Raw genomic sequence first — 16,859 nt, 5'->3', positions numbered from 1 at the left:
ACTCTCTGGTATAGGCCACATCCACTTCTGTTACAAAAAGGGATATGAATATTGAGATCACTATTGAGATATTTGTATCACAGATGATACAAATATAGGCACTGGCACTGCATTACACCCATAGTATCTAATAATAACAATCTCTCTCTCTCTCTCTCTCTCTCTCTGTCTCTCTCTCTGTCTCTCTCTCTTTCTCTCTCTCTCTCTCTCTCTCTCTCTCACTCTCTCTCTCTATTGATTCCAGTACCTGACCCTGATTCATTCTCATTGCTGCTGCGGTGGATGGTACCACATGGATACCCTTAAGGCTTCGCTATCCAACAGTCTATACCTGTCTACTTCATTACTCAGATAAATTCAGCTGGATGCTATAGATTTAAAGCTAGAATGAAATAAAAATGATGTTGCTCATCCTGAACATCCTTTAAACACACACTGTCTGACTTTATAGTAAACAGGTGTGGATGTGTAATGACTCATAGCTATCCACTATCCACTGTCACCCAAAAGACTCTTGAGAGAACCAGGCAATCTCAGTCTGAGGCTTGCTCATTAGGGATCTAAATCTATATCCGGATGTCTGTAAAGCTGTTTATGACAATATTCATTCTTATAAGCGCTATATAAATAAAACAGAATTAAACTGAATTGAACCTCACTGCTTTATGCACAGGATTATTTAGGATTATTTTATAAAAGGTTTAGACACAGTGTTACTTTGTAACTGCTGCTTGTTCTAAATGTGTCAGCTGATTGAGAAGGCCATGAGCAGAGTAAATCAGTGAGATATACAACAGTGAGTCTTGGAGGCTACATGGAGTCTTCATTGAATTATCTTTCATTGATGTTCTGTGTAAAATTCTAGCAAACATTTTACAATTGCCTATTTGCTGGTGAAAGGGTTGATGTGAAGAAAGAAAGAAAGAAAGAAAGAAAGAAAGAAAGAAAGAAAGAAAGAAAGAAAGAAAGAAAGAAAGAAAGAAAGAAAGAAAGAAAGAAAGATGGTCAAGGATGGTAGACTTTGCAAGTAGGAACGATCCATTTCTAGAAATATTTGGGCAATAACTGTAACAACTTATAACATCACTAGGCCTCTAAGGCATTCCAGTATATTGTTGCTGAAAAATAAAAATCCAGTCTAACCAAAATAGATTAAGCTGAAATCCAGTGTATTGACATTAACGTTAAAGATCAAGTGGTTTTAATGTGCAGTTTAAATGTCAATATACTTTACTGTTTTTGCCAGTAAACAGATATCAGAATTACAGCATACTGTGACTACATTCTGTGAGAGGGCTCTATATCTATAGAGACTGTAGTCACAGTATGATGTAATGCTGCTAGCTACATTTCTCCATTACAACCCAAAATAACTGCATTTTCACACATCCAGTGGGAATGTTTTTTTCCATTTTGGGTATCTTTCTGACCTTGATGGACCTCACTGTATAATATTAAACTGTAAATGAAAACTTTTCTTCCTACAGATTTTGCCACACATTTATAACTCTCTTAGCCAAGGCTTCATAATTGTGCTTCTCACGTACATTTCACGTGTCTATTTGGATTGCATCATAATCGTTACCTGCCTTTCCACTTGCTAGTTTGAAACCTGATTGTATTGTGTGTAATGTGCAAATCACGTAGTAACACATTTTAAATAAGGTCCTGTGTTCTTATTCATTTCCAGATGAAAGAAGTTCGCTACACTGAAAATCATATAACTGAAGCGGTGCAGGGGGAAGAGGGTTGGTTGTCAATAAACAAGGCTTTGAGAGACAGGTGCATTTATGTAGGTACTAACATCTGGCTAAATGTGTTAGGCTTAAGTGTGTCTCAAGCACCAGCATATGAAAGAGTATAAATGATAAATCTGTTCAGTTATCACACTTTGGGAAAATAGAAAACTATTAATAGATATTTTACAGCTGTTTTAGCTGCATTTATGACCTGAGAGAAAAAAGATGAGTATGTGAACATGACATAGGGCCACACTAGTGGCAGTAGTAGTACCTTTATTGTTATCAGTATGATCAAAACAAAATTCTAAATCTTAAAGTGTAAATTCAATATTACTGTTGGTCAATCTTTACATTTATTCCAATAACCAGGGCTTATAATAATTGTATGTGATGATTTTCAGCAGCAGGCTGATGGTGGAGGTTAATGGAGCATGAGTGCAAAGCTTTAAAGTTTCTGTTTTCTAAACTGCCAAAGTGATCCAACAAAACACCTCCTCTGGGTGTCTCTATAAATATATTCATGACACTAACATCATTTTGGAATGTATGCATAGCAAAAGAAGCACCAGTGTAGAAGTCACACTATAAAGAGACACATTTAATCCATTTCAGGGAATTTTATCATCGGACAAGACTCAGATCTCAGAAATTGACCTCGTAGAAACAGCATGATCAGGAGAATAATTCTAGAGGAAACTTCATTTATGTAAATTATAAAGATGTCAGGTGATTTCCTATGAGCAAAAAAAACAAGGAAGCCTTTAATTCTGGATTTTATGCATGGATCAAAGAAACATTAAAGAAAAGACAAAATAAAGAAAAAAGCCAAAATAAGGAATAAAGCCAAAATGACAGAACGAAGAGTGCATTTGTTCTCTTCATCATGGTTTTCACTATTAACAATATAAAATATAAGACCTCTGCTACATTTAAACATTACAGTATATGAGCTATATTTAATATTCGAAAATACCGAAAGCTCTTTTTATCAGTGGAATTCAATGCTCATGGGTCTCTAAATACAAATTATGAATGATAAACACTGCAGGCAAACATATTAAATGGTTTGGAAAAAAGTGCTTCTGTGCAAAACTCCCCCATGTTTATTTTATATATCTTTTATTTTTTAAATAAATTGCCAAATGTTGCAGGAGATTTAAAGCCTCAAGAGCTTTATCAAAAAATAATCAGCTTCACACGTTTATATTCAGCTCTAATGTATGAATAAGGAGTGATATGTCCAAGTCATCTTCGGGACACAGGCTTATAGACCATTAGGTCATATGAGCGAGAAATCCAAAGTGCAGAGATGTAACCTCATGTGAAGTGTGTGAGTCTTATCTGATAATGCTATTGGTATTCTAACAGCACTGGAATCACTTACTATTACATACAGAATTTTGTTACATTAATACACTAATGTTATCTGGGACTTTTGTGGATTTCTATGTAGGTCATTAAGTCTTAAATTTAAGTAATGAAGCCTATTATGAGGCTTATGAAGAGGGGTTATATACATAGTAAGTTAAAATATATTAAGTATTAAAATACACAGAACCGAATTTAAAAGCACGCACTTGAAGCTAGAAATAAATAAACATATTAGACTCTATAGTGTGTTTTTATAGATCTATATATACAATATTTATACTGTGGATTTAGTTGTAAGCATACACATCTAAACCAAGCACACAGTGTGTGTATAAGATCATAATCATCTATAAATGTTGGAACCAAAATATACAGGAGCAGAGCTGGAGACGTAACATTCTGTGTAAACGGTAGATGTGCATCAAACAAGACACATCAGAGAAGTGTTAAGGGGATGTAAGGCATTCAAAACATCCTTCTGTGAGTATGTGTGTGTGTGTGTGTATACAGATGCATAGACAATTACTTCTTGATGCTGCTCATCTCAGAAAGTCGCATTAACACTGAGAACAGAATAACATTAGAATGGTTGCACAGACGTGTGTGTGTGTGTGTGTCTGTGTGTGTGTGTATACCTGGGGGCGGATAACTCTCTCAATGTTCTTCAGTGCAGTAGCAGGAGAGGGAGGGGAACAGTCTGGAGTCAGACTGCTGTAGTCATCACCATGGTTACGCTGCTCCACATCGCCAGCCGAAACATTCAAAGAGTGGCCTTGATAGATAGATAGATAGATAGATAGATAGATAGATAGATAGATAGATAGATAGATAGATAGATAGATAGATAGATAGATAGATTTAAGACTCAAATATACACTGTCGCATTAATGTTTAATATTCCTTTTAATCTTCATTATGTTTTCTGTACTGTAAATTTTGTTTTAAATTTATTCTTCAGAGTGTGAGAATGCTAGGAGAAATTCAAATGAATGGAGTGTTATATGTGAGAGGAACTACCTCATCAATCAAACACATTCACAGCTCCAATTCAACACACCAAGGTATTCACACCACTCAGAAAGCCTGAGGCAACACACCAGTCACGGTGCAGATTGTTATATTGTGTATAAAATGCAGAGTTTAGAATAAAATAAGTAATGAATCACAGGTCCACGGCTGATCTACACTCAGAAGGAGCCATTTTCCCTCACATCAGTATATCATATATATTTCTGCACTGCATGTACAGCGTATGAGCAATTTTCAGAATAAAATGCTATTAAAGTTAATGTGGAACCTGACTGAAACCAAGGAATTCTGTGATTTCATCCTACATAAATGTATTTCATATTGTCGCACCCTCCAATGCCACAGATCCTGCTTCGAAGTGGCTGACAAATATGGCTGCCTTGGACTACAACTCCCAGTGACCACAAGCGGTCCCACATTCTCAATCACTGAACACTGAGTTTTATTTAATTAATTTAGTTTGCTTTTCGTCTTTGTTTCCATGCCTCCCCACGAGGTATATGCTCGGTTTTCTACAATTAGTGACATTGCTAAGCCTTTGTTTTTCTGCTGTATTAAGTGGTTTGGGCCTGTGCCTGTTTCTCATGCTTGGATCTTGTCTCTTTTGGATATTGCTGTTTTGCCCACAACTGAACTTTGCCCTTCTGACTTGTGTTTTTGGATTATGATTTGGACTCTTGCTCTGTTTGTATGTGTTCCATTATTTTTGCATGTTCTGTTTCTATTTTTGTGACTTTTTGCCTTATTATTATTATTATTACATTGTGTTGCTGCCTATTGCACTCCCCACCCTGACATTTCCACAATATTTACTAACTGCCCCTACAACGGCTCTTAGACTTTTATTATAAATCAGTAAATGTGCTTTTCTTAGTGCAATGAAATGTTGGGCTATTTCTAAAAACCTTGAGACACTACTGCTCTGTGAACCTGCATGTCATTTCAACAGTAACAATGGCAATAATTTAATTCAACCCTGAAATAATCAATCAAATATGTGAAACCATTAATAAGTGTTGAATAAAGCCATCAATCTGCTTGGAGATATAATGAAGGTTTCTACTCTCTGGTCATGTGTAAGTAGTTTTACTTCTGCATTTTGCCCCTGTGATTCCTGCAAGCATTCTAAGAAATCTAAATATGAATCAAAAAACCGACTCAAGAGTGATCTGCTGGTAAAAGAGACTGGTCTCAATCTCAGAACTCTCATCAGCAGGCTTTAGCAATCTGAAATGCTGACTCATCATTTAGACTTGATGTAAGAGCATTTGGAATATCACTAACAAAGATTTCTAGCAGTCCATTTTATATTTGTGTAAACTTTTCATTTCATTAGCTGTACACTCTTCATTAAAATAAGCAAAAGATTTATATATACAATCAACCAGTGATGCTAATGAGTGGACAACATGGCACCATTTTCTCCCATTGTGTGGTTTTATAGCTTACATTTGGTCAAATTGAAATTCGCTACAGAGTTTAAGCTGTGGGTAAAATTTGGAGGGAAGTACAGCATTTTTTTTTTTTTATTTACATATGCTAACTGTAATTGTAGAACTGAAACTTCCACTGACAAACCAGTACTTCTGTCAGAGTTTTGATATCTGATATACTTTAAAACGCATTAATTAGATGGATTCTAGAAAAGTTCCTTCCTGAGTATCTTATTAATAAGTGCAGCATCTAGAACAACTGCTTGAGATGGTCACCATTTTAACAGGGTCACTCCCTTTAGAAAGGATAATGAAGAAATAAAGATAAAATTTTAATTAAAATTTGAATTCAACGCTGCTTTGCAATAACGTTCATCGTTATACAAATAAAATAGAAACAACCGAAGACAACATGGACAGTACCATTGATCTGTCCATCTGACGTAAACCCCACCAAGAACCTGAAAATATGTCACACACATTTACTTTTCTCCATCTCTTCATACACCCCCACACAAAACTGTCATGAATACTGGGGTTCTTCCCTTCTTCCCTTCTCCCTTGCCTTCCTTTCTAATGCAAATGACCCTGGAATATTCATGAAGCACTAAACTGCACTGTGTTAATAATTTAAAAAACTGTCAGTCTCTTTCAGTGCAGCACAATGAGATTGTGTCCCTCTTTTCCTCGCTCTGGAGCTGCATGTCACTGCAAGTGAGCAGCGAAGGAGCTGTTTGCTGCACATTAGAGCATTTGTCTTCACTGATGAAGGACAAGACTGCATGCTGAACACATTCATATAATCTGTGAGGGTAGATTTGGCACAGAGGGGCAGTAGGAGAAGACATTTTAGCCTACCACAGACTAGAGGGAGCTTAGACTACAAGGAAGGTGAGGTAAATTAGCAGATAGTTAGCAGCCACACACATTTGCAATTTTCTCATTATTTTATTTGTATATTATTGCTTTTTATTAAAGTAAATTCTGCCTACACAACCAGTTACCAAGTAATTAGTGTTGGCAATGAAGTGTGATGCATGGAAGAAAACAGACAACTGATATATTTATTTTTTTCACAAATCATCATCATTTTACTGCAAAATATCTAAAGTAAAATGTAAGCAGTATTTTCTATTCTCTTTGTTTTTTTTGTTTTTTTCATATTTGACATTCTCTTCCCTCCCATCAATGCAACACTGTGGCTTGAACGCTCATGACCTTGTCACTGGTTTATTGTAACAAGATAATCAGTCTTATTCAATTAACCTGGTTTTACTTTTGTGACTGATATAGTTTCTTTTTCAAGCTTGTTCTGTTTTTCTACTCTTGTTGCAATGTCAGATAATTTTGCTAATTTTACGCATTTGTCCTTTTCAAGAAAGAAGCAAAATAATCTGCTAACAGAATTAAAAAACAAAAATCTTGGTAAAATTATTATTATTATTAGTAGTAGTAGTAGTAGTATCATCATCATTTATAAAAAAGAAAAGGAATAGGGTTAATAATGTTGTTTATAGTCATTTCGTACTAGAAATATTAGATAAACATTTTAGATAGATAGATAGATAGATAGATAGATAGATAGATAGATAGATAGATAGATAGATAGATAGATAGATAGATAGATAGATAGATACTTTATTTTTATTTTTTTTACATATTAGCTAGACATTTTAACTAGCTAATTGTTATTTACATTAAAGACATTTGGCAGACAACTTTATGCAGAGCAACTTGCATTTGTCGCATTTTTATACAGATGAGCAAATGAGGGTTAAGGGCCTTGCTCAAGGGCCCAGCAGCGGCTTAGCAGACTTGAGATTCAAACTCACAACCTTACGATCATTAGTCCAACACGTTAATAACTGAGCTAGCACTTCCACAATAAATTTGTTGTTTATTTGCAGTGAAGGCTAATGTACATTCAATATTCACTTTCCTTTCCTGTGTTTATTGCTTGTAAAAATATACTGAAGGTTTCATGAGTTCTACATTAAAAGTTGGGAACAAAAAGTGCTACCTAATTTTCTTCAAGTGTCTCTGTAAAACCCTGTGAAACACTAAAACTCCCCAATCCTCTCCTGACTGCACGCTGCGTCTCAGTAAGAGCTTCACTCGATTAAAGTGAAGGACTTTAAACACCCTCATGTGGCAAACACACTACTGAAAAGTGATACGAGATAACAGGAGATACTATTACTCAGATTACACTGTATTCATTCATGATGTCTTGTCTGGCTGGAAAATAAATTCCTATAAATAATCTTTAAAAATGTATCTATCTTTAATAATCCTGCAGCCTCACACATGCCTACAGCTTCACAGAACCATATAGCATTATGTAAACAGTGTGATGGTGGGTCCTGACTCACAGAAACCCTCTCGCTTCAGCAGGTGTGAATCAGCCTGCCTACAGGCATCGCGGCTCAGCTGCGGCACAGCGCCATGGCAACCCACAGGTGATTTGCCTAGGCTGTTTCCACGACAACCTTAAGTCTCAGAACATGCCAATGCAACCGCAGCAGAAATTCGGCCATCTGAAAATTTCTTCACAACAGGAGTGGCTGTGTAGGTGGAAATTTGATCCAAAATCTGGACTGTGCAATCTTAAACTTTAATATAGTTATATAGGGAAACATCCTGCACTTCCATCACAAATAAACAGTTAGCAGTAATATTATACCTGTATAAGATTTGGTTGTTATGGATGCTTTCAGCATCACATTTGACTGATCAGTTAACTTAAACAAAATAGCTCTGGCACTCACAAGAAGATCTGGACAGACCTTCTGTGGTACAAAAAAACTTCACTTGGATGAAATACTATAGTAAATATGCTCTACTCGTAAAATTTTCTTTTTTAAATTTCTAATATATTATGACTAATATTCTTTAGTCATTTATTTCTTAGTAATTGGATCACTTTATAAACATTAGATTCAGGTAGGATCAAAACTCAACCACGGGGATATGGAGAAGTTTGAGCTGGGGCACTCCAATTCCTCTCGGTTGGGTAAAGGTGTGTGTGTGTGTAGCTGAGAGTTTAGTAACTACAGAGATTAATCCCAGGAAGAAAAGTTCACATGCAAGATATCTGAGGAACCTTCCATACAATGAATATCAGCAGTCTGACACATAGTAAAATGTTACACAGTAGAACTTTCACTGAATTGATCTTGTGCACCAATGTTATTTAACCACACCCACTTCTACCACTACTGATGCAAAAACAGAATGATCCAACATTAATTGTCTTTGAGTTCATTTAAAAGAGTTATTGAAGTCAGCCGTTTCAATCACGTTCAAATCACGTTCATCACACGTTTATGGAAGTGTGCCATGCCTCGATCAAAGGAGATTCCTGAGAGTCAGAGATTCTCAACAGGGTGAAAGAGAGGTTGGCTTTCACCAATCCAGTGTGAGACAGATGACACAGAAACATAGAAAATAGACATAGAAAATTCAGCACCACATTTACTCTCAAGTGGCAATCTAACAAAATTCACTCCAAAGGGCAAGTCACAAAAAGACCTCAAGGTTACATCTAAGGACCTACAGGCTGCTCTTGCACTGAGGAATGTCAATGTTCAACCATCAGCCAAACACTGAGCAAGTATTGTGTGCATGGCAGAAGAGCAAGAAGGAAACCACTACTCATTAAAAAAACACAGACGCTTGTCTGAGATTTGCTCAAGACCATGTGGAAAGCTCAAATCTCTGGACATATGAATTCAAAACAGACATTTTTGTTTTAAATAAAAAGTTTGGTGAAATTCAAACACTGTGATCCAACATAAGAATCTCATTCCATGAAGCATGGTGGTGGTAGTATCATGGTTTGAGGCTGTATTTTTGCCTTAGGGTCCATCATGGCTTGCTTTCATTGATGGACCTATGAATTCTGTGCTGTAGCAGCAAATTCTATATTAAGGTATCTGTAACACCTCCACTTGCATTTCCCCCTCCAACCCACCAGAGGGATCCCTCAACAGAGTATTGCATACATCTGGGTCATACAGTTCACTTTACGGTTATCCTGTATTTAAACCATGCTCACGCTCAATGAAATTAGTATTGTTAGTTCCTGCTATATATTGAGCTGTTTCTTGCCATTGCCATTGTTTATTGTGTGTTTTGACCTGTTTTAGATTTACAATTTTGGTACTTTTGCTCAGAGGATTGCTTATATTGGATTATCCAACTCTTTGCCTGTGTTTACCATTGCTGACCCTGCCTGCTGCTTTGGATTGTTTGCCTGTGTTTTTCTCAATAAACTCTGCATATGTATCCTATTCCTTTTGCCTCTGACTCCATGTTACAGTGTCTATCCTTGAACTGAAGCTTAACCGTAATTGTTGAACGTAGCAAGACAATGTCCCAAAGTTTACTGGAAATAGAAATGGAAAGAAATGGTTGACACTGAGGAAATTCAACATTTTGGAATAGTCAAAGTCAAATCCAGCCCATAAGCCAATAGAAAAGTTGTGGAAGAAGCTAAAAAGGGCAGATCTTGCAATAAAGCATCACTTAATTGAAGCAGTTTTGTAAGAAGGAATTGGCCAAAATTCTTTTCCAGTTGTTGTGTCACACTGATCATCAATTCCCAAAAAACATTAATACATTTGGTTGAAGTTATTAATCCAAACACCAGTTACACACCTTTTTTGATGTGGATAAAATGATGTGGTTTTCTGAAGGGTTAGGGTTAGGTTAAGGTTTTCTGAAGATCTGATCACATGAAGGGTTAGGGTTAGGTTAGGGTTTTCTGAAGATCTGATCACATTTCAGGTCATTCTTTTCAGATATACAGAAAATTGCAAAGGGGTTCACAAACACTGTAGTGTCACTGAAGTTGCATGAGAATAGCTGAGTTAATAAAAACTGTCACAGAAACCCAGTGTGTTCAGTGTGCTCTGGGTGGTGTGTATGTGTGTTCAAGAGCTGCTTCAAAATAATATACAGATAACTCTGATATGGTTGGATTGATGGTTGTACAATGTAGAATAACTGACCATTGCGGGGACAGGAGTTAAGGAGGTGGATGTCCAGTGAGCAGGGTTTACGCGTGACAGCCGTAGTCACTGACTCGTATGGATTGTCTTCCTCTTCAGGTGAAAATACCTCCAGAGATGTAGACTGGATGATCTCCACACAATGTTTAGAGTCCTGCATGTTTAAAGCAGAACAAAAAACACATATACATATACATCATTCAGCAGCAGTGCTATTGAAAAGTGAAATTCCCAAACCCATCACACTTACAACACAAGTGGCATTTCTAAAGAAAAGCACTTTAAAGCTGATTTAGCTGCTACAGTCAAAGTGAGAGTGCATTTATTTTTTTATCATCCATTATTCATTACTTTACTTGTCAGTCCCAAAAGCCTAGATATGATGGTTTCTATATGATGTTTAAGACTTCTATTTCTCGTGTCCAATCTGATCTGCAAAGAGCAGCTGTGTGTGCAGGTATTCATTCCAATTCAGCAGGAGACACACATGATTCCTCCTTTTAATCACTTAGTTTTTAAGAGGTGTGGATTCTGCTTGGGTGAAAGAAAAAAGCTGCACTCACCCCGGCTTTGCAGTGGAACATTGCCACCCTAAAAAATCCCACAAAGCACCCGAAAAAAAGGGATCTCACTATTAGTGCTCATGTTCCTTTACAGGAAATGGTGTCATATTTTTCTGAAGCCTCTCATCTTGAAAATAAAAAAAACACATTTGTCCATCAAATGTAAGTAACTTGTTACTGTTGTTGTGGCTTTTAAATGATTAGTTACCTTAGTGCTTTTTAACACTATTTGATGTTTTGTATATGGTTTGTTTAAGTCTAATGACTTTTACGCGTTTAATGTTTTTTAAAAAAAAAACTAACCTAGGATCCTGCTTTAAAATACTATGACAGAAACATAAGTTTCTTTACATAAGTTTCTTTAACATAAGTTTGTGATTAAGCTAACACATTATTTAACATATAAAACGTAAATATATTATATGATTGTTTTTTTGTTTACACTGACTGATGAAGAAATTGAGTCATCAATGTCCCAATGTCCCAGTGTCCCGAGCCCCAAATTGTGTACACCGTATACAGATTCACCATCTAGGGAGCTAGAGAGCTGATTGAGACAAACCCACAGACACTTAGGCACAAGCCAATAAAACACTCTGCATGTGCACTTCTCTTTTCATTTATTAATTACACATAAATTGTGGTTTTCCATCAGACAGTAGAGTACAGTCTCTGAAGCACAGCAGAACAACCGCATCATGACAGTAATCTTATTAATGAATAAATAACAGAATTTCTGTATTTCTGGACATGACAATTGTGACACACTTTCTCACAGATTCATTCTGTCATTCTGGGATGGCAAAGATTTCACATCTGATCTGCAAGGATAGCTCACGCCCTACATGGTAGCCTTCCCAATAACTAGCCAGATGGTGGCTAAATGCTTCAAGAAATTCATAAGGAAAAGATAAAAAATCAGCAGTTTGTCACTAGTGAGAGTGAACAGCATTATGGTGTGCTGAAAAAAAATCAGCTGTCAGAAATAATTCCTCAAAGAATTATAATAACTTTATTATCTTTTGACCTACAGGGTGGGCGGGAAATGTGACCCACTCACTTCCTCTAACCTCCAGCTGCTTACTCTGTGTGTTTGTGTGTGTGTATCTCTCTCTCTCTCTCTCTCTCGTTATCTCTGACGCTCAGTAACAGTGAACCATGAGGAAATTCCTAGGAAACAAAAGGGAAACCAGCAGATAGAATAGTAAAAAACAGTGACACAGAGATATGAGTGAGTTCTGGCTGGAGCTTGAATGTTACAAATTTAGTCTTCAGCATAAGTACTGGAGAAACTTCCTTAAGTGTAGTATCTCTGTTATATACAAACACACACACACACACAGAAAAAAGAGCAAGAAATAGAGAGGGATGAAGTAAACAAGTGAATTAAGTCACACTCTTAGACATACTGACCACCCCCACCCCCCCAACACACACACACACACACGGTAGTATGAACACAGTTCAGTCTGTACCTTTAAACTCAGGTCTGTTCCTCTAGCTTGACCACTGAAGATCAACTCTGCAGATGTACAGTATTAGTAAACGTCCTCGTCTTCCCAACTGTCCAAGCCTCTCCCACTTCTTTACTAACCCCCGTCTCTCTCTCTCTCTCTCTGTCTGTCTTTGTCTGGTTTGATGGCAGAGATACGGCCAAAGAGCAACTTTGTGCGAAAAGGAAGCAAACACACAAACGTGCAAAGCCGGGTTCATTAATTATCTGCTGCCTGTGCTGCAGCTGAAGCATGACAGAAAATACTCCAGTCTAAACTTCAGTCACGTCCCTGGAACTTCCAACCCTGCAACATGTGACACCTGATAAACCTCAATGTCAACTTTTTTTTTTTTTTTACATGTTTCCCAACTTCCCTCAGTCAACCACATCCGGTTCTGTTTCCTTTCACTCTGTGACAAAAAAATCTTTCTATTGTCTATTCCCATTTTTTCAACTGTTCTTTTTTCACTGTTCTTTCCCCCATTCTCTCTTTCTCTCTTTCAGTCTGTAGAAACAGTAGTTACTGTATCTGATGTGAATAAGCTCTGTCATTTCCTGTGATTTTCTCATTACTGCTGCATGTCTGAATTTGGGGTGAAGACACTGGAGGACAGAAGCCCCTCTCATAGTACAGCAGATACTGGAGGGATTAAAAAAAAACAACAACACAAAGACAGTGTGAGAATTGTAGAAGGAGAAAACAGTAAAAGAAAGTGAAGTGAGAGAGAGAGAGAGAGAGAGAGAGAGAGAGAGAGGGAAAATGACAGAAAGGTTAAAAATCTTCAGTGAAGACACACAGGAACTGTTGTTGCAAAAATAAAGCAACACGCCTGAGCAACAGGCATATGTTATTTACTACTATTACAAAAGGACTGTAAAACTACAATAAAATAATTGTTCAAGTGTTACAACTCAATTCAGGCCCATGACATATTAGTGTCAAACATTTCTCCGCAGATGTGGAACTTATTAAACTTGAACCTCAGCCTTGGATCTATCCAATTTTGCTCCACAGCTTTCAGCAGCAGACCCAGGTGCCTTTAAAATACGCTGTGTTTATTCTGTTTGAATTGAACCCTGGTGTGTTTTCCTCTTTGATGTAGTCTGTTGAGCTCCATTGCAGCGAGAATGCGATACATTCGTGAATCGATCCAGCTGCATGAAGTGAATCAAACATGTCATGTGTTTTGGGCTGATGATGACATGTTTCTGAACTGCTAAACTGAGCTGAAGTGCTAGGGAAACACAATGTTTTCAGGAGATTTGGGCCACTGAACAAAAAGAGAATATATTAATATATTAAGAATACAATCTGCTTTAAGTATTTACTAATTAATAAATATGCATATCATTGTTTAGTAATTTATTGAGCACTGGCTCCGTGTTGTCCAGGCTTGGGGGATGATTTCTCTGCACACGTGGTAAAGGATTGGTTACCTTTTGCTTTGTTTTATAGCTTGGTTCATGTAAATTACATGCAGTGAGAAAACAAACAAAACCAAATAGCAAATGAACCGAAAGTAAATATTTCACTGTGATTCAGATTCGACAAACGGAGTAATAATGGGAAAAGAGAGCATTGTGAGAGAGACAATGTGCTGTGCTTACATGTCACCTAACATGCATGCAGGACAAGAATAAACAGCAAAAGTATACTTGTTAACAACAATAATACTGTATATTCTTACTAAATTGCACCATCTGCTGCCAGTCACAGGAATGGGATTTATTTAATGCAGTCTGATGAAGCAGGGATAAAAGTGAATGGTCTGGGAGGGGATATCAAAATGAGAGGTAGGGAAGTCTGGGTGAAAACACTGCCAAAAAAAAAAACAGCCTTGATACTGTTATTAGACCAACCACTTTAAACACTCAGGTCTTGGGTCCTAAATTAGCTTTAAAAAACCATAAAGAACAAAACACTGATGAACAAAATGAAGCTAGATAACAGAGAGAAGCAGTACAGCAGCTTTCTTCAATGAACCCACACACACACACACACACACACACGCAAATTGAATTTCTTTAATCTCTTTTAGACTTGATCTGTGTTACTGTCAGATATGAAGAAATAAGAGTGAGAGTCAGGACTCAGCAGATGCTTAAAGAGAGAGAAGCAAGCAGGTGAGGCATCCCCTAAAAACACCTGCATATTCATGAAAAGAAGACTATCAAAGACTTCAAAAAGGTCAAGAGCTATGCTCCCCTTTTCCCATTAAGCTACAGATCTATCTCTGAGTGTGTTCTCGCCCTCCCACTTGGAGAAACTCAGTCTCATCAACCCCCAAACTCACAGTGCACTCAGATCAGGCAGCAGCGCTCTGCATGATCTCCTGCCCTAATGAAGGCATGGCTTGAAGCAGAGATTCCCTCAATACACTGACAAACAACGGCAAGAGCTTTGAGACTGTGACATTCTGATGCAGAGCACTGAGTTCATTTCCAGTGGATATAAAAGTATACACACCCCTGTTATAATGGAAGGTTTCTGTGATTTAAAAAAAAAACAAAAAACAAGATCATGTCAGATCTTTTACCATCTTTTTTGTTATCTTTTTATTTCATTACAAAAACTTGAGATTTTAACAAGTAGTGTGTAGATAATTCATATCCGCTGTATATTAAGCCTGTGATCTGAAATCAGATGCAAACAATTAGATCTGCTTTTGATTCCAGATGACAAGCTCAACCACCAGATGCTACAGATTTCTGCTTCACAATACCAGAAACTTTTAAACACTCAAACCTCCTACACAAAGCATTGGGAATGCTGCTGATCACTTTCCGATCACTTCACCAGCTCTTTGTTGCAGCAAGAATCAAATTTGCAAGACTTGTCCTCACTTCCCAGGACCGAAAAACTCAACACCTGCATGTTAACTAAAGTCTTAAACCCCTTACGCAACTAGCAGGTCCTTATCTGAGGTCTAAACATGCCTTTAAGTTGGAAGCTCACTAATCCAGTGTGCTGTCTCTCAGTGAAATTAGTTTCACTCGACTATTTTTCTTTTCTTTTTTACTAAAGCCTTGCTCCTCAGCTGATATCTTCCACCATGTTTACACATCTTTGTGAGGGTGATTCGATCTTTTTTTAGCAAGTATCAACCTGATACAAATCCTGGGTATCAGATCAGTGGCATCTTTAATACACACCTTGATAGAAGCTCTAGAATATTCCAGAATCATGCCAGAATGAGTTCACAATGGATTAAATGACAGCTCGATTCAGAGCAATTTCAAATAAAACACATTATTTGTGCTGCAAAATCTAGTCACCATGTCACCACGAGAAATAATCATAATAATAATAATAAGGTATATAGGGAATATGAAGAGCATTTTATTGGCCTTAATTATGCCAAAGAGAAACACTGTGGAAGATACAAAAACACATCAATATCCACAACATTCTGCCAGCACTAATGCTTTTGAATGCTATTGACTTTTCTTTCTTAAGCCAGGTCTAGTGAGGTATTCTAATTCTAAATCCTTTGACATTAATTACAGCTTCATCTTCATGTCACCATTAAGCGTTTATTTTTTCTGACAAAGATCGTTATATATATCTGTAAGGAGAATCAAAAGTACACTGCAAGGCAGCAGCATGAAAAACAAGAGAACCAACATTTATGAAACTTTACACAGTTTTGTGGGATACATTGTGAAACAAAAATGTGCAAAAAAAACACATTATGCAGAATCATGAGCTGCAGCATCCTTCTTGTCAAAGTTGATAAAATGTTTCTTTTGCCATTCATTCACTCTGAAAATCCATGCACATGATAATCCTAAGACAATACCAACAACTCAAAGAATTCCACAGAACAGAATATGTATCGCATACAGAATATTTATCAAACCTTAAAACCTTCAATAAGATGCATGTCTACATTTACTGTGGAAAATTCAACAAAATATAAACCACTTCAAGGACATCAGCACAAACGTCATGATGCTGTACAAGCTGAAACTAACGGATACCTCACTTCCCTTCTCAATCACTTTCCAAATAGTTTTTTTCTCCCGTGAGTGTTGTATTTCCTCTGTGCAGTCATTGGTGAGATCATTTACTCTTAGTAAGGACTGTAGAACACACACCACACACACACACACCAAGAGACTTTTCACATTTCACACTTTCTGGAGTAAAGCTATCACACATACATAGAGTTACTTTATGACACACTTAGGAACAAGCCAGAGCTATACTCACA

General features: G+C 37.0%; 1 protein-coding gene across 5 annotated transcripts in view; it reads right to left on the bottom strand.

Annotated features, from left to right (window-relative positions):
- The window catches only part of anks1b (ankyrin repeat and sterile alpha motif domain containing 1B), a 156,209-nt gene that overhangs the window by 71,976 nt on the left and 67,374 nt on the right, over positions 1 to 16,859 (bottom strand). For all 5 annotated transcript variants that reach the window (XM_058407813.1, XM_058407810.1, XM_058407811.1 and 2 more), the window contains 2 exons: positions 10,588 to 10,741; positions 3,749 to 3,885 (listed from right to left, as the gene is read on the bottom strand). In XM_058407813.1, the coding sequence (XP_058263796.1) occupies positions 3,749 to 3,885; positions 10,588 to 10,741 (291 nt within the window). The remainder of the gene's footprint in view (positions 1 to 3,748; positions 3,886 to 10,587; positions 10,742 to 16,859) is intronic.

This window comes from Hemibagrus wyckioides, linkage group LG14, assembly GCF_019097595.1.
Source record: "Hemibagrus wyckioides isolate EC202008001 linkage group LG14, SWU_Hwy_1.0, whole genome shotgun sequence".
NCBI classification, from domain to species: Eukaryota; Metazoa; Chordata; class Actinopteri; order Siluriformes; family Bagridae; genus Hemibagrus; species Hemibagrus wyckioides.
The sequence above is the reverse complement of the archived record's forward strand: the minus strand, read 5'-3'. Positions and strand labels throughout refer to the sequence as shown.